At 62.4% G+C, this 21,442-nt stretch overlaps 3 protein-coding genes across 9 annotated transcripts; 2 read left to right on the forward strand and 1 right to left on the reverse strand.

Moving 5' to 3' along the window:
- The first annotated feature begins 315 nt into the window (after nucleotides 1–315).
- On the forward strand, nucleotides 316–4,769 carry AK1 (adenylate kinase 1). Of its 4 annotated transcripts, none has more exons than XM_048965866.1 (7): nucleotides 316–370; nucleotides 1,756–1,798; nucleotides 3,215–3,250; nucleotides 3,636–3,799; nucleotides 3,912–4,028; nucleotides 4,244–4,435; nucleotides 4,543–4,769. In XM_048965866.1, exons 2-7 carry the CDS (start codon nucleotides 1,789–1,791, stop codon nucleotides 4,606–4,608), a joined length of 585 nt encoding a protein of 194 aa, XP_048821823.1. In that variant the 5' UTR covers nucleotides 316–370; nucleotides 1,756–1,788; the 3' UTR covers nucleotides 4,609–4,769. The 4 variants fall into 4 exon arrangements, with proteins under 4 accessions (XP_048821823.1, XP_048821821.1, XP_048821822.1 ...); XM_048965864.1 differs by lacking the exon at nucleotides 316–370 and adding an exon at nucleotides 553–626; XM_048965865.1 differs by lacking the exon at nucleotides 316–370 and adding an exon at nucleotides 782–1,126.
- Nucleotides 4,770–6,968: 2,199 nt separating this feature from the next.
- ENG (endoglin) lies at nucleotides 6,969–16,549 on the forward strand. Of its 2 annotated transcripts, none has more exons than XM_048966187.1 (15): nucleotides 6,969–7,104; nucleotides 10,104–10,261; nucleotides 11,886–12,020; nucleotides 12,530–12,680; nucleotides 12,906–13,062; nucleotides 13,146–13,278; nucleotides 13,356–13,530; nucleotides 13,611–13,753; nucleotides 13,846–13,983; nucleotides 14,120–14,164; nucleotides 14,234–14,344; nucleotides 14,432–14,677; nucleotides 14,865–14,928; nucleotides 15,015–15,116; nucleotides 15,553–16,549. In XM_048966187.1, exons 1-15 carry the CDS (start codon nucleotides 7,047–7,049, stop codon nucleotides 15,669–15,671), a joined length of 1,935 nt encoding a protein of 644 aa, XP_048822144.1. In that variant the 5' UTR covers nucleotides 6,969–7,046; the 3' UTR covers nucleotides 15,672–16,549. The 2 variants fall into 2 exon arrangements, with proteins under 2 accessions (XP_048822144.1, XP_048822143.1); XM_048966186.1 differs by having other exon boundaries at nucleotides 15,573–16,549.
- A 21-nt stretch (nucleotides 16,550–16,570) lies between these two features.
- Nucleotides 16,571–20,583, reverse strand: FPGS (folylpolyglutamate synthase). Of its 3 annotated transcripts, none has more exons than XM_048966190.1 (15): nucleotides 20,492–20,583; nucleotides 19,465–19,593; nucleotides 19,311–19,364; nucleotides 19,150–19,214; nucleotides 18,959–19,073; nucleotides 18,803–18,880; nucleotides 18,583–18,644; nucleotides 18,408–18,510; nucleotides 18,264–18,341; nucleotides 18,035–18,182; nucleotides 17,857–17,961; nucleotides 17,600–17,750; nucleotides 17,449–17,524; nucleotides 17,069–17,135; nucleotides 16,571–16,995 (listed from the first exon to the last, which is right to left on the reverse strand). In XM_048966190.1, the coding sequence occupies exons 1-15, from the start codon at nucleotides 20,510–20,512 to the stop codon at nucleotides 16,571–16,573; spliced, it is 1,677 nt and encodes a 558-aa protein (XP_048822147.1). In that variant the 5' UTR covers nucleotides 20,513–20,583. The 3 variants fall into 3 exon arrangements, with proteins under 3 accessions (XP_048822147.1, XP_048822146.1, XP_048822145.1); XM_048966189.1 differs by lacking the exon at nucleotides 20,492–20,583 and adding an exon at nucleotides 19,886–20,024 and having other exon boundaries at nucleotides 17,857–17,958; XM_048966188.1 differs by lacking the exon at nucleotides 20,492–20,583 and adding an exon at nucleotides 19,886–20,022.
- Nucleotides 20,584–21,442: the final 859 nt, after the last annotated feature.

The raw sequence follows: 21,442 nt of genomic DNA on the forward strand, positions 1-21,442 counted from the left end.
GGAATAAACCTCGCTGCAGTCTGTTGCCTTGGATCGTGCCTGCGGGATGCATTTTTGGGGTCCGGGGTGATGGGGGGGGGGGGAGGTGGGAAAAGACCCCCCCCCAGACCGCAGCGGTGCTGGGGTCGGCGCTTTTGGGGTGCAGGACCCCCCCAGCTCCACCCCTCATCCGCGGGCTCCTCCCGTTGCGGAGGCGCGGTACCGGGGGGCTGCGGGGGGGCAGCATTCCCCCCCCCCCCCAGTGCCCCCCCTTCCCGCTGCCCGCTCCCGGCATGCCCCGCGCCGCCAGTATTATATATATCTAGCGGTACGGCAGAAGCTGCCGGCCAGCAGCAGCCCCCCCCCCTCGTTCCGCACCGCCCCCCCGCAGGTCAGTGCCGCTCTCCCCTCCCCCCCCCGGCCCCGTCGCTGCTTTGCACCGCGGTTCTTGTTCCCGTTCCCCGCCGCGCGGTGACCTTGGGGAGGGCGTTCCGGCATCCGCCGTTCGGGCCCCCCCCCCCCCGCTGCCCCCCGCCCGGCCCCTCTGTTCGGGGGCGGGGAAGCGTTCGGTCCGCCCCCCCCCCCCCCAGCCGTGCGCTCAGCGGTGGGGCTGGGGGTGCGGGGGGGGGATGTGAGCATCGCTGCGGGTGAGCGGGAACCGGGGGGGGGGGCAGAAGGGAGAAGAGCGGTGGGGAGCACCGGGGGGGCATTGCAGGGGTGCTGTGCTATTGCGGGGGGTGCCGGAGCCCCCACCTGGGAGATTGGTGCGGGCAAAGCGTGTGGTCGGAGCTCCTGGTGGGACGCGGTTCTGGGGAGCCCATCGCAGCCTGGGTTTTGCCGGGGAGTCCTGCGCCGCCCGCTCCCTGGGCGCAGCACCACGCAGGGTCAGGCCGTGGGCCGAGGGCTGCTGCCAGGTGTGCTCAGTGCCCCCCTACCGGGGAGCCCCCAGGTTGCGCCCTTCCTATGGAGCGATGCGGGGCTCAGCCTCGCAGCGCAGGCGGGACGTGACCCGGTGCGGATTTCAACCCATCCATTCTTAGCCTCTGCCCTTTCCCGGCTGTAACACGACCTGACGGATGGCCGCGGCTCCTTCGGCCCCGGTCTGGCCGGTTTGGGGACAGCGAGGTGACGCGGTGTGGCTGAGCAGGTGGGGTGCTGCGGGGCTGGGTGCGGGCAGGCGGCATGGCCAAACCCACAGCAAGGAACTGGAGGGGCAGCAGGGAGCAGCCACCCCAACTTGGGCACCGAGAACGGGCTGAGCCCTTCAAAAGCCTCCCCTCCAGCACGCGGGGAGCTGGAGGAACACAGGACGCTGCCTCCATCTCTCAGTGTCCTGGTCCCATGTGTGACCCCAAGCCGGTTTCCGGCTGCCAGGCAGCACCCCAGGCATGGGGATGTGGGCAGGGCAGGGCAGGGTGCTGGTATTGTCACCTTGCGTCACCCGGCAGCGCCGGCACAGGGCGGGTGGCTGCCGGCAGCGAGGTAGGCGATGGCTGCAGGAAGTGAGGTCCCAGCTCCTGGAGCCATGGAATTCGGGCAGCGTTGTGCCTTTCTTGTGTATTTTAGAGATTTGAGGGCCAAGTTGGGGAACAGTAATGCTAGCAGGGGGGAAACCCCGTCCCCCAGCGTGGCCCTAGAGCTCAATTTGAGATCTGCTCCATCCCATCGTGGAAGCAAAGGGAGAGCTGTTGTCCTGGCAACATCCTCTCCAGGCCTCAGTGCTGGGTACCCTTGTGTCCCCGCCGTGCTGCTCACTCTGCTCTGCTTCCCTTGCAGCCTGAAGTGCTCCTCCACCCAGACAGCAGCAGCATGTCTACAGGTGAGTGCTTGACGTCTGTGCCTCTTGCATCCATTCCCTCCATCCCCTTTGCATCCACCCCCCTTGCATCTGATCCCTCGATCTCCCTTGGCATCCATCCTCTCCAACCTCTGTTGCCTCCATCCCTTATACCTCATTGTATATACTCAATTTTTCCTCCTTGTGTCCATCTCCTGCATCCTTTTTGCATTTGTCCTCTCTGTCCCTCTTGCATCTAAACCCTTGGCTCCCCTTGTGTCCATCCCCTGTGTCCATCTGTTCCCTCTGTTCCTCTTGCATCTAATCCCTTAGTTCCCATCCATCCATCTGTCCCCCCCATCCTCCTGTGTTGTACAGTTGTGTCCATCACTTCTCCCTGCCATGCCCATCTCTTTTCTCCCCCTTGCATCTGATCTCTCAGCCCTTTGTCCCTGTCTCCCGTGTCCTCTTTGTATCTGTCACCTCTGTCCCTCTTGCATCTGATCCTTATGTCCCCTTTTGTGTCTGTCTCATGTTCTCTTTCCATCTATCTCCTCTGTTTCCCTTGTATCCAAGTCCTCAATCTCTCATCCATCCCCAGTGTCCCCCCCTTGTGTCCATCTTCTGTGTTCTCCAGTAGTGCCCGTCCCCTCTGTCTCCCCCTCGTGTCCATTCCGTGTCCTCTTTCCATCCCGTCTCTGCGTCCCCCTTACATCCACTCCCTGTCCAACCATTGCCTCTGTCCTATTTCTCCCCCTTGCTTCCCCCCATCTCCCACATACCCCATGTCTCCTGCCCCCCCCAAACCAGCCTCTTGGCTCCCTCCCAGCCCTGGGCTCACCGGCTGCTGGAGGAGCTGAAATTTCAGAAGACTGAGATCCAGAGATGGGCAGTGCAGCCCCGAGGTGGCTCACATTATTTTTAGCTCCCTCCCTCTGCACTGTCAGATCCCAACTCATGGCAGGGATGGATCCTGGGGGGGGGGGGGGGGAATCCTGCAGGGAAAACCCCCCTGTTCTGTGACCTGGAATGCTGCAAGTGGATGGGCTGTGTCATTTCTGGGGACAGTCAGACCCCAGGGGCTGTTCCATGTGTGCCATGCTGCACCAAGCAGGACTAGGAGCTGGCCATGGGGATGGTTGTGGCTGTCCCTGCTGGTTCCCTCAGTGGGGCCGGGGACAGTGACCGTCTCCAGGATGCAGTGGAGTTCCAAGCCCACAGCTCAGCCCCACAGCTGCCAAGGCACCATGGGGTCTCAGTGCTTGAGCATGTCCAGTTTTGATGTCCTGGACTGTCCAGGTGACAGGGATGGGTGCTTCGTACTCTGCCCTCCCTGGGTTGAGGTTGGTCCCCACCACCCCTCATTCAGTCCTGCGCAGGGGACAGTTTGCTCCCTACTGTAAAATCCAGCTTTTAGATCTATTGTTGTTTTTTTTTTTTTTTCTTTCTCTCCACCAGAAAAACTGAAGCACCACAAGATCATCTTTGTGGTGGGTAAGTGGGCTTGGGACAGAGGTGGCCGGTGTGGGGTGTCTGGGACCAGCAGGGTCTAGCAAAGCTTGGGGTGCCAGCATCCAAAGTGATGTGATGGCAAACTCCTGGGAGTGATGTCATGGGTGTTTGATGGGGTGGTGATGTCCAGGGTGCCATCAGGAGAGTGATGTCTTGGATATTGGTCACAGTGCCTCTGGTGCCATCAGGGCGATGATGCCCATGTGCCAATGGCTCATCAGCCACACCAGCAGCCCATGCCACCCCGACAGCTCTTTCCATCCATCCTGTCTCCTCTCACCAGGCTTTGATGGGTCTGGGCTGCCTCTCCTCCTACCCCCACTAGATGGGGCATGGGACATGACGGTGGCCCTGGTGTGACTTGCAGGTGGCCCCGGCTCGGGGAAGGGCACGCAATGCGAGAAGATTGTGCACAAGTATGGGTACACTCACCTCTCCACTGGGGATCTGCTCCGGGCAGAGGTCGGCTCGGGCTCAGAGCGGGGCAAGAAGCTGCAAGCCATCATGGAGAAGGGCGAGCTGGTGCCTCTGGTGAGTTTGTGGCCATGAACACAGGGTGACGTGGGGACACTGCGGTGATGCAGCGGCAGGAATAGGGCACACGGTCCCACATCATCCTGACAGCCATACGCCCCCCCCCCAGGACACGGTGCTGGACATGCTGCGGGACGCCATGCTGGCTAAGGCAGACACCTCCAAGGGTTTCCTCATTGACGGCTACCCCCGCGAGGTGAAGCAGGGAGAGGAGTTTGAAAAGAAGGTGAGGGCAGTTCAGTGTGCGCCACGTCGTGTTGTGCCGCCTTCCACCTGCGGCCCGCACGGCGAGGGGACATGTGGGCTGCACCCAGGCCTGGCAGAGGGTGACTGGGGTGATGGCCGTGCTGTCCCCCTCCTGCTGGGTGTCACACCTCCAGTCCCACCCGGAGGGGACGTGGGGACACCCAGACCCACACGGTGACAGCTGTGTCCCCGCAGATCGGCCCCCCCACGCTGCTGCTCTACGTGGATGCGGGGAAGGAGACGATGGTGAAGCGGCTGCTGAAGCGGGGAGAGACCAGCGGGCGGGTGGACGACAACGAGGAGACCATCAAGAAGCGCCTGGAGACCTACTACAAGGCTACCGAGCCCGTCATCGCCTTCTACAAGGGCCGGGGCATCGTCCGCCAGGTGAGCGGGGTACAGGGAGGGGGGGAAGCAGCACGTGGGGGTGGCCGAGCCCCAACCCAACCCCCAGCATCGCTGAGGGAGCCAGCACCCCATCACTGTCCCCGCAGCTGAATGCCGAGGGCACCGTGGATGAGGTTTTCCAGCAGGTCTGCTCCTACCTCGACAAGCTGTGACGGCCCCGCGCCCCCCACCCTGCGCTCCCCCCGCACGCGCGGGGCAGAGACAGCGGAAGTGGCCTTATCCTGTTTTCGTGGACAGAGCCGCGCGAAGGAAATTTCAAGGACATTGTGTTTGGCTCTTTCCCGTCTCTCCCCAGTAAAGTTCACTTTAATGAGCCCGGACTTTATCTTTTTCTTCTGTCGCAGGAAATGAGTTTTTCTTTCCAGAGATTTTTGTTTCTACCCCCCCCCCCACCTCAGCCAGCCCCTCTCTGAAGCTGATTAAGGGCAGGAAGCGGGTGTTTATCCCGGCTGCGATGCTGTGGGCCGGGGGATGCTTGGAGGAAGGGAGGGAGCATCCCGACTGCTTGCCCCTGGGGCTCTGTCCTGGCCCCTTCCCGCTCCCCCCAACCCCATCTCCCTCCTCTGCTCTGCTTCTGCATCCCAGGGGCAGCATCCCCCCCCCATCCCTCCTCCTCATCCCATCAGATGGTGATTTCTGCCACTTCCACCATTTCTTTGCTGCCTTTGTCCATTGGGGTGTTTTGGGATGCCCTCACCCTTCATCTCATAGGATGGGGATTTCCATCATCTCCTCACTGCTTTTGCCCATTGGGGTGCATGGCCGTGCTGCTGGCTGTCCTCCTTCCACGCACATACTGTCATCAGTGTCACCGCTGTGCCTCTGGGCTGGATGTCACCTGGGGCAGAAGGATGCTGTGTGGACGTGCATCTTAGCACAGCCACCAAAGTGGTGTCCTCATGGGTGGGGGCTAGCACCTGGGTCCTCAGGGGGGGCTGAATATCTCAGGAATGTGCTGCAGAACTGAATATGAGGGATGCTGGCATTGGGAACATGGAACTGAGGGTTCCCCAGTCCCAGAGCTGCCTGCAGCGTGCTCAGACGCATTGCAGCCCCCTGGTGTTCCTAGACAGGGTGAGGGCAGCAGGCAGCAGAGCCATGACCTCCCGGCGCTTTGGGGCTGCTGTAAATCAGGCACGGGGTGGGCAGCAGCTCGGGGGCAAGCCAGGTCAGCGGGATGGTGTGGAGGAAGGAAATGTGCTGGGGAGAGGGGGGGGAACAAAAATTCCCCTAGAAAAATTCCTGAAGGGAAAAAAGAAAAAAACAATTCCAAGCGCGCCAGGCTCAGACGTCAGCCGGGTGCCCAGGGGTGAAGCAACCATGAGCAACGGCGCTGCCGTGGCGCTGCGGGGAGGCGGCGGGCAGGAAGGATGCGGCCATCCGGCCGGGGCTGGGGCGCTGCCAGCACCGCGAGGCGCGTGTCGCTGGGGGCGGGGGGCCAGGAGGGGCGGGGGGCCGCGGGTTGAAGCCGGGTGGGGGATGGAGTGAGCCAGTATCCCTCGTGCCCTCGTCCCTCTCGGGGTGTGAGGTGAGCCTGAATCAGTTTCCCCGTATGGTGAGCGGGGCTGGAGCGTCCTGATTGCTCCCCTGGAGACAGGGGTGCAGGGGATGCTCAGGCTCGGCGCTGCTGCCTGCACCCGTCCCCGCGGTCCCCAGGAGATGGCAGTGCTCTGTCGCTGGAGATGGCTGCTGCTCGCCCCGGGGACGTGCTGGGGGGACAGCGGTCACCTCGAGGACGTGCTGCTGCCGGGGACGGACCCGCTGCCTTCCCTGCAGGTCCCTGCTCCGCTTCCTCCCCACGGCCTTGGAATGGGATGGAACCACCCCAGTGTGCATTCAGCGGGGACGGGACAAGGCTGCAGGAATGTCCCTGTGAGCATCCTGCTGGTCTCTGGCTCCCACCTCGGTACTGCTGTGACCCAGGACTATCCCCAAACCCCAAACCTGCCTGCAAGCAAGGATGCTGTGGCAGTTCCTAGCTGTGGGCACACACAGGGCTGGTGGCATTGCTGTGGGCCCCACACATCTGCCAGCAGCCCCAGACCTGGTTCCCAGAGCTGTGTGGCACTCACTGCTGGGGAACAACATAACCATGCACGGGCTGAGTGTCAGCACCGCGGGGCAGCCCGTGTCTCCCTTGCATTGGTGCAGTACCACACGGAGCAGCCCCCTCCCCACTCCTAAGACGTGTGGGGTTGTACCAGGGGGCAGAATGGGCTCTCTGGCACCTGAACATCCTCAAAGCAGGAGCTGTGATCCCCAACGCTCTTGCTCTGTGCCACCACCTCAAAAAGGGTTCCAGGGCGTACCCGCTGATTCCATCCCTCGGGACACAGCGCTGGCAGCAATACCCACTCCCCAACGGGGAAACCGAGGCACGGGCCCCCCCTCACTTCACCCCAGCCCCCCCTGTCCCCCCCCCTCGTCTAACGGCACGGCTCCAGCGCTGCAGAGCGGCATTTCCTCCCGGCACGGAGCCGCGCCGCCCGCCGACCCTCCTCCTCCTCCTCCTCCTCCTCCTGCCGAAGGGAGTCGGTTTCCTGCCGCCGCCGCCCGCTCACTGCGCTCAGGGTTCGGGGCAGAGGCCGGGATGTGCCGTCGGAGCTCTCCGCTGTTGCCGCTGCTGCTGGCGCTGCTCGGCCGTCCCGGTGAGTGGGGCCGGGGGGGTCCCGGTGGTGTGCGGGGCACGGGAGGGGACGAGGGTGAGGAGGCGCCCGGAGCGCGGCGGGATCAGGCAGGAGCTGCGTCCCGCGGTGAGGCACACGTACCGGGAACAAGGATGGGACCCTGCTGGCGTGGGACGGACCCCTCTGACATGGGACCCTGCTGACATGGGACCCCTTTGACATGGGACCCCTCCAGCAGCCCCAAAGCCTGGCTGTGGCACCAGCTATGCGTCAGAGCGGTGCGACTGCTGCTCCCTTCCTGAGACCACAGCACACAGCAGGTCCTGCGGTGGTCCCAGTGTCACCAGAACACCCAGGCGGCAGGGATGGGAGCCCCAAAAGCACCCTGCCGTTGGTGGCTACGGAGGTGGGCGCTGTTCTGCTGCCTTCACTCCAACCCCAGCAGTGCTGACGCTGCCCTCACCCCGTGACCGCTGCGGGTTCACAGGGAGGGTCTATGGGGCACCCACAGCAGCCAGCAGGCAGAGGGCTGGGGACATGGGGACATGCCATGCTGGGATGGGACAGGGACAGAGTGGTGCCGGGATGCCCTACAGTCCCTGTCCTGGGGTTTGTGCTATGCAGGCCGCACTTTATGGGCTGTGCTTGTGTGGACCCCATCCCATATAGTTGTGTCATACTTGTCCTATAGCTGTGTCGTATGATCTCCATTCTGTGCAGCTGCCATAAGGTCCATGTCCTGTGTAGCTGTGCCATACTGTCTGTGTCCTCCATAGCTGTGCCATACTGTCTTTGTCCTATGGCTGTGCCATGTGGTCCCCATCCTACAGGGATGTGCAATAAGGTCTGCGTCCTATGCAGCAATGAGGTATGGTCCCCCTCCTGTAGCCGTGCCATATGGTTTGTGTCCTATGAAGCAGTGTCATATATTCCCCATCCCATATAGCTGTGCTGCTGGGCCTCCATCCTTAGCAGCTGTGCAGTCTCTGTCCTGAGCAGCTGTGCCAAACAGCTGCTGTGCTGTGTCCGTTGTATTTGTGCCATTTACTCTGCATCCTGTGTGGCTGTGCCATACAGTCCCTGCACTAACATGGTTCTGCTGCATAAGCTGTGTTCTATGTAGCTTTGGTCCCCATACTACTCAGCTGTGCCTTCTAGTCCCTGTCCTACTTGGTTGTACTGTATGCTATATGGGCCTCATCCTATGGAGCTGTGCCATACTGTCCCACATAGTGATGTAGTGTAGTTCCTGTCCTTCCCATCTGTTTTATGGCCCTTTGTTTATTTATCTGTGCCGTGCAGTCCTTGTCCTGAGTGTTCAGTACGGTTCCTGCCCTATACAACCAACCAGTGAGGCCCCTGTTATGTGTAACTGTGCCTCCACTGTCCTTGTCCTGTGTAGCTCTGCCATACAGGCCACGTCCTACAATGTGGCAGTGCTACACCATGCCCACCACCTGCAGCTGTGCTGCATGGCTCCCATCCTATGTGGGTGCACCATAGCATCCCTGTGCCATGTAGCTGTGCCTTCCACCCCGTGCCTTATGTAGCTGTGCTGTACACCCTGTGTTGCCACCTCCCCATGGCACAGCAGTCAGTGATGACCCAGGGATGACAACTCCAGGCTGCTGCACTCCCTCCATTCCCACTCCTGGCGTGGCTGAGCCCTGCCAGCTCATTGCACGAGTGTCAGCAAACCGTGCTGCCTGGGAGCATCCAGCCCTGCTGGAGCCCCCAAAGCCTGGCACCCTGGCACCACAGGGCTTTGTTCTGTGCCTGGAGCCTTTGATCCTCTCCTATTAAAAAACAGGAATCCCTCACACGCCGGGGCGACACAGCAGAGAGGCCGAGGGCGGGCAGTGGGAGGCTGGAAAAACATCAAGTGGGTTTTCTTTCTTTCTTTCTTCTAATTTCTTTTTGTTTTTTTTTTTTACATTTCCTGGAGTACAAAAATAAATGCCCCCTTATCTGATTGACCCCGCGGGCGCAGGCCGGGCCCAGCTGAGCGCCCTTATCTGATCCTGACATCATGCTGCAGAGCACTGCCTGCCCCTCGGGACAGTGCCCGCTTGGCACCGCTGCCCCAGTGCCCCTCTGCAGCATCCCTGCTCTGTGTGGGGCTGCACGGCTGCATCCTGGCAGTGTGTCACCGGAGGGATGACGAGCCACCCAACGTGCCCTGTGATGCCGGGGATCGGGGCCGTGCCCGGTGCCGCCGGGGCAGCAGTGCAGGGAAGAGTGCCGCGGGCTGCGGCGCCCAGATAAGAGGCTGTTTATCTTCCTCCCGATGCTGCGACTGCTGCGCCATGGGGAGGAAGCGCTGGACAATAGTTGGGACCTCGGCAGCGTCACCGCGGGGCCTGCGCCGTGACCCCGCCGCCTCGGCCTCACCACCCCAACGTGGCTCTGGGATGGCACATGTGGCCCTCGCCCCGTCCCTGACGTAGGGTGTCCCCAACACAGGGCATCGCCTCCTCCTGCATTGGTGGCCATTGGGGGCCCCCCCGGGGAAGGGATGGTGCTCCTGGTTACATCTGAACCAAACGCAGCACCCACCGCCCCAGAGGGCATCCACAGCAGGGCCATCCATGTGTGCCCCAACACTGGGACAGCTCGGGGACGGCGCTGCCCAGGGCACGGGAAATGCCCCAGGCTGTTCACCTCCGCGTTTGCAGGTCTGCAGCTGCAGGCAGCATTCGTTCTGCAGGCAGGATTTCCCTTGGCAGCCGCAGCGCGGGGACGGTCAGTGTCAGCGCCGCCCGCCTCGCACCTCAGCAGGGACAGCCCGGTGCCATTTCCACACCTGGCCCTTCCGATTTCCTGCCGCAGCGGGGGCTGGGGAGGGCCAATCACTGGGGGAAGCCGCACAGGGACAGTGTTTTTTTCCAGACCGGATCTGAGGATCATTAATGGGACCAAACTCGCCAGCTCCAGGCGGGTGTCGCAGCACAGCCCCTCTTGCACGTCTCCTGTCCCCACACCGCCAGGCAGTGACCGATGTCCCTTTGTTTTCTGCCCAGACCCCGCTCCAGCCGAGCACTGCGACTTGCAGCCGGTGACAGCAGAGCCTCCCATCACGCTGTCCTACACCACCAGCACGGTGCTGCAGGGCTGCGTCAGCAGCAGCTCTACACACACTGAACATGAAGTTCACGTCCTCAGCATCCAGTGGTCCAAGGTGAGCCTGCTCCTTTTCCAGCTCCCCCTGGGGAAACGCAGTTCTGGCACTGTGGGACCAGCAAGCAGTGAATGCAGCTGAGACTGCTGTCAAAATCGTTTCCTCTGAGTAACGAGCAGCGAGAGAAACCAGATTAACCTTTTCCACAGTGCAATTTCCCTGACATGGCCCAACTTCCCCTCTCAGATGAAGCTGTGGTTTTGCTCTGTCCCTAAAGGGATAGTTTGAACTCTTTTAAAGGTGACAGTCTGAGCTACAGGGACTGTCCCTGCACTGGGTGTTCTGGGTACCTGCATGTCCACAGGGATGGATGGATGCAGGGAAGGATGGAGGAAGTCGCTTGGGTTGAGGCAGCACGCCCAGCATGGTGCTTTGTGGGTGCTTGAGGTCGGGCACAGCAGGGCAGTGAGCCTGGGACTGCTCCCCTGCCTGGTGCACTGCCCAGCCCTGAGGTGGGGGGGCTTTGGCTGGGCAGGAGGAGGCAGCATTAGGGGAAAATTGGCTGCGGGAACCAGGCTGGGCTCCCTTTGAGCTGCTGAAGCACCAGCAAACGCAGCACTGAGTTCTGGTCCTCACCGTCTCCCAGCTCTCCCAGTTCTGCTTTTTGGGGCACAGGCAAGGGAGCAGGAAGCCTGGCCCTGGTGCAGGCGCCTGCAAGTGAGCGTCAGAGCCGGGGGTGCCCCGGCTTTGTCACCAGAGGCGGCGGGGGACACACAGTGATGTCACGGCTGTGGCACTCGGCTCGCCGGCACCGAGCCCTGGGGAGCCGGGCAGGGACCTGGCTCCACTCCTAGAAGAATTACTGGAAACTGCTTTCTATAAGCAGATCCCACAAAGCAATTAAAAAAAAAAAAAAACCCAACACGACACAACAACACCAAAAAGAAAAAACCTAAAAAAAGGCCGCGGAGGGCGAGACGCAGCCTCCAGCTCCTCCATCTCCCCGCGCTTGGCGGGGGCGAAACAATGGAGCGCCGCAAAACACGCGGCAGGAAAACCAGCACGGCTCCTCCTGCCGCCACGGGGCCACCCGGGGTCCCCGGCCACCCACACAGCTCTATGGGGTCACAGCCGTCCGCCTGCACGCCCTGCTGCTGCTGTTTGCTTTGTACTGGGAATGCGGTGGTGCCACAGTGTTAGGATGGGGCTGGGAGAGACAGGAGGGCACATCCTGGTATCCAGCGTGGGGATGCTCTGCTGCATGGGGTGAGGATGCACCAGTTGCAATGTGGGGATGCTCCAGGCCGTGGTGCGGGGATGTCCTGGGCTGCTCTGTGGGGATGCTCCGGTCTCCACTGGGTGACACCCTGCTGCCTGGTACACAGCAACCGCTCCCTGGTGCTCTGACCCCTATGAAGGGCCACAACATGAGGATGCTCCTCCCCAGTGTGGGCCATTAGGGGGTAGCCAGAGGGGTCTGCCACACTCTGATGTGTGAATACACCCAAGTGGCACCCCTGCATCCCTCCAGCTGCCCCAAGGCCAAATCTCCCATCCTTGCTGCCTCCCACACGGCTCATGTTTGGGGCCAGCCCGATGTACCTCTCTGCTCTCCCACTGGGGACATGGCAGGGGGGTCAGTCCCAGCCATAGGCAGTGCTGATTCTCTTCTTGTTCCCTGCAGACCCCTGTCCCCATGCTGAATGTGTCCATCATACCACAAGCTGATGTCTGCACCCGGCAAGCAGTGCTCATCCTCCAGTGCCCGCAGTGCTCAGCCAGCATCACCTCCCCGTGCCAGGACCTCCTCATCCGCACTGTGAGTGCCACAGCAGACCCAAGGGAGGGGTTGGAGGGCCTGGGGTTGCCCCTGGGGTGCTTGAGTCCCCCCTCCTGGGGACGATGCTCACAGCTGGGGGACAGCTGGCTGCTGGCAGCAGATCTGAGCATGGGGCAGGCCAGGCAGCGAATGACGCATGGCGCTTGAAAAAGCTCCTGTTTCCTCCGGCTGCCGGGAGGAAGGTCAGCGATGGGGTTTGGCTCCAGCGAGCTGAGCCGGGGCCGGGAGCTTTGTTAGCAAAATAAACCTCCTGCTTTGTTTGCGGCTAATAATAAAGTGGGCCGAGCTCCTCGCGTGCTGCCGGCCACCTAAAATCCCTGCAGTGTGACCCCGAGCGCAATGCGGTCAGTGCTCTGGAGATGCCAATCCACCTGGGCTCAGAGCAGCACCGCACACACCAGGAGTGGGGGTCCTGTGTTTCCCGGGTGGCAGAGAGGGATGCATCTGTGTGCCCCGCTGCCTCAGCTCCTTGTGCTGCTCACCTGCAGGACGCCTCTCTGAGCCCCAAGGTGCAAGGCACGGAGCTGCCAGAGGCTGCCAAGGGACATCTGCTGGACTGGGTGCAGAACACCTATAGGGGCATCACATCCTACAGCGAGCTGAAGGACCCACAGAGGATCCACCTCCACCTGGGCGAAAGTGCGGCGAGACACAGGGAGGGGGGTGGGGGGCTGCTAAGGGGGGTAGGGGGCTGGTGGGGGGCTGGGTGGCACTGGGGGGATGAGATAAGCACAGCACTCCTCCTGCTCCACTATGCTGGAAACATGCAGGGCGATGCTGGGAAACCTTGAGCGTGGTTGTCGCATAAAACCACGACAATGGTGCTGTTTTGGTGGCCACCAGCACTGCCTGCCTTCCCTGCAGATAGCAGCAGCCCCCTGAACTGCGTTCCCCAGACGGACTTTGATGCCACGCCGCACCTCGAGGCCGAGGTCCTTTTCCGTGAGGTGAAGGGCTGTACCAGCAGCAGTGCCCACAGTGCCAGGGCTGCCCACATTGTCCAGCTTCTGCACAAGCCCAGGTACTGGGGAGGAGGCCAGGATCTCTTGTGGGCATCCCAAGAGGGGCCTAATGCTGGACTGAGAGTGTCTTGTGGCTTTGCAGCTTGCCCATCACGGAGGTGAACCTGACCCTGAGCTGCCCCGAACAGCAGCCCAACAACCAGATCCTCCTCCTGCAGGGCCCGGCCAACCTCGCCTGGCTCCTGATGCTGAACAACTGCAGCCTCAATTTCCTGGTACGGCCCTCGCGGCACTTTCCCACTGCTGCCCCAATCCCTGTCTCCTCTCACTCCCTTCTGCACCATCCCTGCAGACCTCTGGCACCTACAAGATCCTGCACATCCCTATGGGGCCGCAGAAAGGGGAGCTGCTGCCCGACACAGAGCAGGGCCTCATCACCAAAGCCTATGAGAAGAACTACAGCATCATCGCCTCCTACTCCGTCATCCCCATCAGCCCCCACATCACACTGAAGATCCACGAGCGTGGTCAGTCCACAGCGCATGAATGGGGTCAGGGAGCTTAAGGGGGGGGTCCTCACTCAGACCCCCATGCCTTCTCCCTGCAGAGGTGCCGAGGAAGCTGCCCACGGTGCCCATCTCATCAACCCTGAGCCCTGACCTCATATCCAGCACGCTGCTCCTCACGCTCAGGCCCTGGAAGTGCACAGATGACACCATGGAAATCGTCATCGCCAGGTCCCACCTGGAGGTGAGGGCACCTGCTCCAGGTGCTGAGAGGTGAGAGGAGGGCTGGCCGGGCACGCCAGAGGGAGTTGGGCACGACTGTTGCCTTTATTGTAGCCCATCAAGGACGTGGTGAACATCACCCTGCGGGACATCAGCTGCCAGGCAGAGAAGAACGCCACGCACTTCATGCTGCACACCCTGCTCAGTGGCTGCGGCACCTTGGTGGAGAGCCACGGCCATGCCAAAAATGAGGTGAGCACAGCTGGCTGTGGTGCTGATGGGGAGACCCCAGAGCCACCCCAACCCTGTGGGGAGACCCCAGCAGCGGAGATGCTCATGGGGACACCTCTATGGCCGGGCTGACTGAACCTTCCTCCTCTCCTCACAGCTCATCCTCAGCCTGTCCAAGGGCTCCGTGCTCCGGAGCGTGCGGGTAAGTGTTGGTGGCTGTGTCACCAACTGAGGGTGACAGAGTAGTGGCTGACGCCATCCCTACTTGCAGGTGGCCTTTCAGTGTCCGATCCCACGGGAGCTCTTCCTGCGCCTCTTCCCCACTGCCGACTTCAAGGTACCACAGACAGAGCTGGAGGTCAACAAGGAGGTGTTTGTGCAGGTACCCGTGCATGGGGCCCAGGCACCGGGGGTGGGGACCGCACCGTGGGGCGATGGCATCCCTAATGGTCACCTTGTCCCCATGCAGGCATCCATGCACTTGGAGGACTACCTGGCCGACCTGCAGCTCAAGGAATGCTATCTGATGGCCCCTGGTATGGAGCCAATGCTGCTGGTGCAGGGCAACAAGGCCAAGAGCTCCAGCGTGGCCATGCTGGACGAGCCCCCCAGCAACTGGACCAGGAAGGTCTGGCGCTTCCGCTTCACCTACGCCATCCCTGAGGGCAGGCACGTCCCCTTCTCTGCCACCCTCACGTGCAAGGCTGGGCTGCAGGTCAGCATCACCCCCATCCGGCACCACGGTCCCCCTCCTAGGCATATCAGTGGGCTTATCACCAAGCTGGGAACAGCATCCTTGGTCCCCAAAGCCCTTGGGCACAGGGCAGCGAACCACATCCCCATGGGATGGTGGCGCTCGGGCTGGAATATCCCCACGCTCATCCCAACCCTCTGCCTGGCAGAACAACACCATCTTCGAGAAGGTTTTGGAGGTGAAGGTGAAAGACATCTGGCGGCCACCTAACAGTGAGCTGGGGACACGGGGCAGGGTGGGGGGACACTGCTGGGTCTGGGGAAGGTAGCCCCACACTGATGGCCTCATCCCACTGCAGATCAAGGGCTGGGGCTGTCCGCTGTGCTGGGCATCACCTTTGGAGCCTTCCTCATCGGCGCACTCCTCACTGCTGGGCTCTGGTATATCTACTCACATACTCGTGAGTATCTCTCGGGGGGAATTGGGGGGGCCCACACAGACGTCCTATTGCTGGGAAAGCCATCCTCCTCCCCATTCCCAACCCTCCCGCATGTCCCTGGGAGGGGGGCTGTCATGTTGCTATCACCCAGACATCCCTTTTGGCCGAGGCATCTCATGAGTGCAAGCCAGCTGCAGTCCCCAAGGTCCCCACAAAGCCCATCACCATCCCTCATCTTATCGGGGGCGGGGAGGGGGTGCAGAGCTGTGTTGGCCGGGGAGCACGAGCCCTGCGCCAGGGACGGGTCCCTTATCAGGGCTGGAAAGGTCACGTCCAGGATGAGCCACCCCCTGCCGGCCCTGCCGGCGCCGAGTTTTGTTTTTTGGCCCTACATTATTTTTCTTTTCCCTCCCCCCCCCCCTTCCTACCTCCTCCCTGGACCGGCGGCGTAATGCAGGTCCCATCTCCAAACTGCAGCCGGTGTCCACCACGGCGCCAGCCTCGGAGAGCAGCAGCACCAACCACAGCATCGGCAGCACCCAGAGCACCCCCTGCTCCACCAGCAGCATGGCCTGACCCCCTCGGCCCCCCCCTCGGCCATCACCCCACCGCCACCACCGGCTCAGCCTCCATAAAAGCCTTTTTCTACCCCAAACCTCAGGCTGAGCCCGGAGGGGGCCGTGGCCCCACGCTGTCCCCGGGGCCACCCTTACTCATTCAGTGAATGCTTTGGCCCCCCCCAAGGCAGCCCAGGGCGGGGAAGGGGGGGCACCATGCAACACCCCTCCAGGGGGTTCCCAGCACATGGGAGTGTTGAGGGCAAAATGTGGGTGCCTCCAGGATGTGTCCTGGCACTTAGGCAGCGTTTGTACCCCGGCACCCACAGACCCTGCATTATCCTTCCCCTGATAATGCGGTGCAAATGCACGCTGAGCAGCAGCTGGGGGGCAGCAGGTGCAGCCCCGATGGGGTGACCCCCCCCGGCATTGTCCCATGGAGGCAGTGGGCAGCACTGGGAGCAGCAAATGGTTTATTGGGATGGGGGCTGGGGGCCAGGCAGCACCACGCTTCTGCCCCCTCGGCCCGGGGCAGTGCACAGACATCAACCCGGACCCCCCAGCCCAGCTCCAGGTCAAAGTTACAAACTTAATAATAATAAAAACCTAGACTACATTAAATTAGTGGCACAGAGCCTTGAAGCATCACTCATACCTAGGGCACAGAGCACCCACAGACCCCCAAAACCTGCTCTGGGGGGGGGTCAGGGAACTCACAGTTCCCCTGCCAGAGCCCGGGGGTACCTTGAGTTCATCTCATCACAAGTGTCCCCTCCTCCTGAAGGGGACAGCCTCTCCCTGGGCTGGCACAAACAAAAGGCACTGGGGTGAGAAGGAGCAGGGACAGCCCAGCTTGGGGGGGAGTCCTATTTGCCTCCAAGCATTCAAGTCCAAGGAGGTGCAGAGCCCCCATCCCCACTACTGGGACAGCATGGGGTCCAGCAGCTTGAGGACCCCCCCAACCAGGTGCAAGCTGCCAGTGACAAGGACGCGGATGGTGGCCGCCTCCTGCAGCAGAACGGCCCCGCTGGTGGCCACAGGGTGCGGGTGAGCCCCCACCTTGGAGGCAGGGATGGGCAGGTGGGGATCCCGGCCCTGCGCGATCCACTGCAGCGCGTGGGAGATGCAGGGGAAGACGAGGGAGGTGGAATTGAGCGGCCGCTCGGCCGGGGGCACCAGGAGCAGGGCTTCACGCAGGGGGTCCGGTTGCAGCAGCCCCCCCACCTCCAGGGGGGCTGGCAGCCAGGGGCCCCCCTTCTCCTCCATCAGCCGCGTCCACGTCTTCTGGTTCTCCACACAGCGTGTGAGGGCATTCTCCAGTGTCACGTTGAAGTTTTGTTGGTCTGCAGGGGGGATGGGGGTGGGTTCAGGGGTGGGGGTGGGGTGGAGGGACCACCACCAGAGCCCGGTACTCACCTGCACTAGTAGCCACTGACACCTCTGTGAAGTTGGGGCAGAAAACGGCGTAGTCAAAGTGGCAGGGCTGTGGGGAGAAGGGAGATCAGCGGGGTGGGGGACACAGAAACTCCCAGGACAGCCCCCCCACTATCACAATGCTACCAGGATGCCACCAGGACCTGTCCCAGCCCAGCAGGGCTTGGTGGGAGTGTTAGGACTGCAGCTGGGACTGTGAACCCCTTGGAAGGGAGGGGGGCATTGAGCTGGGAGACAACAGGACAGAAGGACAGACGGATGGATGGACAGATGGACAGCACCTCCACCATATGGCTCCCAGCACCCGCAGCAAAGTGGGGCCCAAGGACAGCACCTCCCCCACAAGCACCCCAAAACCTCACCAGCAGTAGCTTCAGTAGTGCAGCTGTGTCCCGGTCCCCCGTAGCATTGAAGAGCAGCACCCGCACCTCAGAGCCACTATAGGGACAAGGGGTGGATGGGTGCTGCCTATACCCTGTTATCCTTGACCCCCTCCCCACGTCCCCTCCTTACTCCTGGGGTTTGTCCTCATTGAGGGCTGCCTGGCGAAACCAGCGTACGCAGGCTTGGATGCTGCTGGTGGTGTGAGCCCCATCGATGTACCACGTCACAGGGCCGTGCGGCAGCACCTGGGTACGGCCCAGCCACTCTGTGTCCCGCAGTCCTGGGGGAAAAGGCACAAAGCATGGCTGCATCCTGCCACCCTCAGCACCAGGACGTCACCGCAGGGGGATCACAGTCAAGCACAGCCCCACACTGCCCTACTGCACCTTGGATCATGGCATCACTGGGGCAAAACGTGGGTGCCAGTGGCACCGAGCGCTGTGCCGACAGCTCTGCTCCGGGCAGCACGTCCTGCAGCACATCGGTACCTGCTGGGGGTGGCACACTGTGAGCCACGATAGCACCCCCCAGGCCGTGCCCTCCCAGCCCCATGTGGGGCCTTACCCTCATAACCGCGCCGCTGCAGCCACGTCCGTGAGAGCTGCAGAGCCAGAGCAGCATTGGAGCGCTGGTGGCTCCCCGCCAGCCCCAGCTCCAGCACCCGCGTCCCCGCCTCAAAGGCATCCAGTTCAGGGCAGAGGTACAGCGGGCACTGTGAGGACAGGAGGCTGAGCCTGGACCCATGGAAGCCCCCCATCCCAAGGCTCAGCCCCACGCTGTCCCCTGAGCTCACCCCACACTCCCGCGCTCGGTCCCGGAGCACTTCCAGCGGTTGCTCGGGCTGCTGCACTGTGAACGCTGGCACACCAGGCTACGGAAGATGGGTGGTTAGGATCCAGACACAGGGCTGGAATGGGATGTGAGGCCTTCTTCCTACCTTAAAAATGCCACCTTTCTGCCAAGCGATTTTCTCCACAGTGTCCCCCAGGATGCTGGTGTGGTCGATGCCCAACGAGGAGACGCCGCACACCACTGGTGTCCTGGGGACACAGCGTGAGCACGGCGGTGACAAAGGGATGGCACAGAGGGTGCAGAGCCCAACCCGCTCCTACCTGATGATGTTGGTGCAGTCGAAGGCACCACCGATGCCCACCTCCACCACCGCCAGGTCCACCTGTGTGCACAGAACAGTTCCAGCTGGAAAAGAGCTCTCAGATCCCCAGGTCTGACTCCAACCCATCCCTATAGACCCCATCACTCGGCACCACACCTCCATGGGGACACTGATCCCACCACCGCCAGGCAGCCCTTCCTAGCAATCACACCACCCACCTTCTCCTGCAGGAAGACATGGAAGGCCATGATGGTGAGGAAGCGGAAATACGCCGGCATGTTGGCCTGCGCCTCGTCCTGTGGGATGGGGGCATCAGGGGGGGGCTGTGGGGGCTCCCCACACCGCAATGAGCCCCGGGACACCCCGCACCCCACCTTAGTGTCCCACAGCCGGCGGTACACCAGCCAGAAGTACTTGCTGAACAGCTCCTTGCTCAGCGGCTGCCCATTGATACGGATCCGCTCGCGCACCTGCACCAAGTGGGGGGAGCTGGGGGGGCAGGATATTGGGGCACGTTCAGCCCCAGCTCACCCCCAGAGCCCCCCCCCCAGCGCCCACTGCCCACCTGTAGAAGCCAGTCCGCAGCCCATAGCCACGCAGGATGCGCTCGGTGAAGGCACAGGCTGAGCCCTGGGGACGCACCGACATCAGCACAGCAATGGGGGGAGGGGAAAGCAGAACGGCAGCGTGTCCCCTCCACGACCCCCAGCACTCACTCCCACTCACCTTGCCCTTCGTCCCCGTGACGTGGATGATGTTCAGGCGATCCAGGTCCTCGACCTGCGGGGTGAGCGCCGCGTGAGACCCCGGGGCCGCGTGTCACGTGGGGAGCCGGACACGTGCGGGGACACAGATGCCACAGCGGGACCCGCGGGCTCACCTGCAGCCCGCTCCTCTCCAAAAAGCCCCGCATGGCCTCCAGCTGGGCCCGGGGGTCTCCGCGTTCCCGCTTCACCTGCTCCAGGTAACTGGCATTTGTCTGCAGCGTGTTCAACGTGCGGATGGCATCCTGGAACGAAGCGGCGGCTGCGGCGCCCATCACGGCGGTTTCGGCCCCGCGCCCGCTGCGGCGTGAGCGCGGAGGGCACCGACCTCTTATCGCCGAGGCGGCCCCCAGGGGAGCCCACGTGCCGCACCCGCACTGGACGGCCCCGCACCGCGGTTCTCCCCCCGGCCCGCGCTCACCGTTACCGGAGCGCAGCCGGACGCCCCGCCGCCGCTCCCCTCCCGCATAACTCCAACTCGGAGCGGCCCCCGACCCCGCACCCCGTCCCTCTAGCAGCCCCCCCGGCTCCAACTACCTGATAGTCCGCCGCAGGGACGCGGGCAGGCCGCGTGCTGAGCCGCCTCCCGCCGCTCCCCGCCGCTCCCCGCAGCGCCCCGCGCAGCGCGCGCAGCCCCCGCGCCACCATCGCTCCGCGCCGCCCCGCGCCGCCCGCACTCCCCGCGTGCCGCCGTCCCCGAGGCCGCAGCCCCGCCCCGCCGCCATCTTTGGAAAGGGCAAAGCGCCGCCACGTCGGAGCGGGCGACGTGAGAGAGGGGCGGCCCAAAAAGGAGCGGCGCCACGCGGGGCGCTGAGGGCGTCCCCCCGATCCCCCCATCCCCGCACGGAGTCGCCCCGCGGCCCCATCCCGCCGCGACGCTGCGGAGCGCAGCAAAAGGGGAGCGGAGCCACGCGTCCCCTTCCGCCGCATCCCTCCCCGCAGCCGGCTGCAGCGGCACGTCCACACGCAGGGGAAAGGAAGCAGCGCTTTGGAACGGCACCGTGTTTATTCACAACTGACGGAGCAATCTGGCTTATTGCTTGCAACCAACTTCATTTGTCCAAAAAAAAAAAAAAAAAAGACACATCAAGTCCCCTCCGCAGCCAGGCACTATTCCACAGCCCTCCACCATGTCAGATTTACCTTATAGGTGTCCTTTATCATCCTCAGCCACTGCTCTCACACCAGTCCAGTGCCCGCTGCCGTGTGTGTGGAGCTGCTCTGCTACCTCCTGGTTAACGGACAACTTATCAAATGGCAAAGGTTATAACCCCCTGCATTTTGTACACGTCGCTCATTGGAAAGTCTGGGGATTCGTGTGGCTTGGGAAAAGGCAGCCAGCTCCAGCTGGAGGTCAGTCATGGAAGACGAGGTGGGAAGGAGCCCTTGCTCTGCACCAGTGCTCCGGCAGTGCCCGGTGTGCACCTGGTCCCCGGGGAAGGCAGCAGTCCTGCTCCAGACTGCACACAAATGGCTCCAGGACAGAGGAATGCACACAGGAGTGTTTGTAAGCAGAGCGGCCCTTGCAGCTCCAGCACAAGCATGCTGTGAAGCACTGCAAGGACAGGGGGCTGCTTCCAAGCAATGGCCAGAGCACAGCCTGAGTACAGCAACTCCAGCTCCATCATCAGCACTATGGGGAGCAAGCAGGCAGCTGTCTGGGTGTGTCCCACAAAGAACTTAATTGCACTCCAGAGCCAAGAAAGCACACTGAGTGCTAATTCCTACTGTAAATCCTGGATGTATGGAGCAACCAGCTCCATCAGCGTGGCCGGCCCAGTAAGTCCCCTTCAAGGCTGGAGCAAGAGTTGGTCATTAAGCCTGGAGCCACTCTGCTTTCCCCACATTACTCAGAAGCAGCTGCAGCATCCTACACCAACACTTGTGTGCTCAGAGGATACGCAGTACAGGAGCTAACACCAAATGAGAGCTGCAGACAGCTCCCAGCAGGGCTCCCCGCAGCAAACCCCAGCGCTGACGGAGCCAGCTTCTCCATCATCAGATCCGTAGCAATCGATTCACAAGATTAACATAATCAATATGGACTGCTCCATGGGGACACGGGCTGTGCCAAAGCCACAGGGAAACAGCTGC

Source organism: Lagopus muta, chromosome 19, assembly GCF_023343835.1.
Source record: "Lagopus muta isolate bLagMut1 chromosome 19, bLagMut1 primary, whole genome shotgun sequence".
In the NCBI taxonomy this organism is placed as follows: Eukaryota; Metazoa; Chordata; class Aves; order Galliformes; family Phasianidae; genus Lagopus; species Lagopus muta.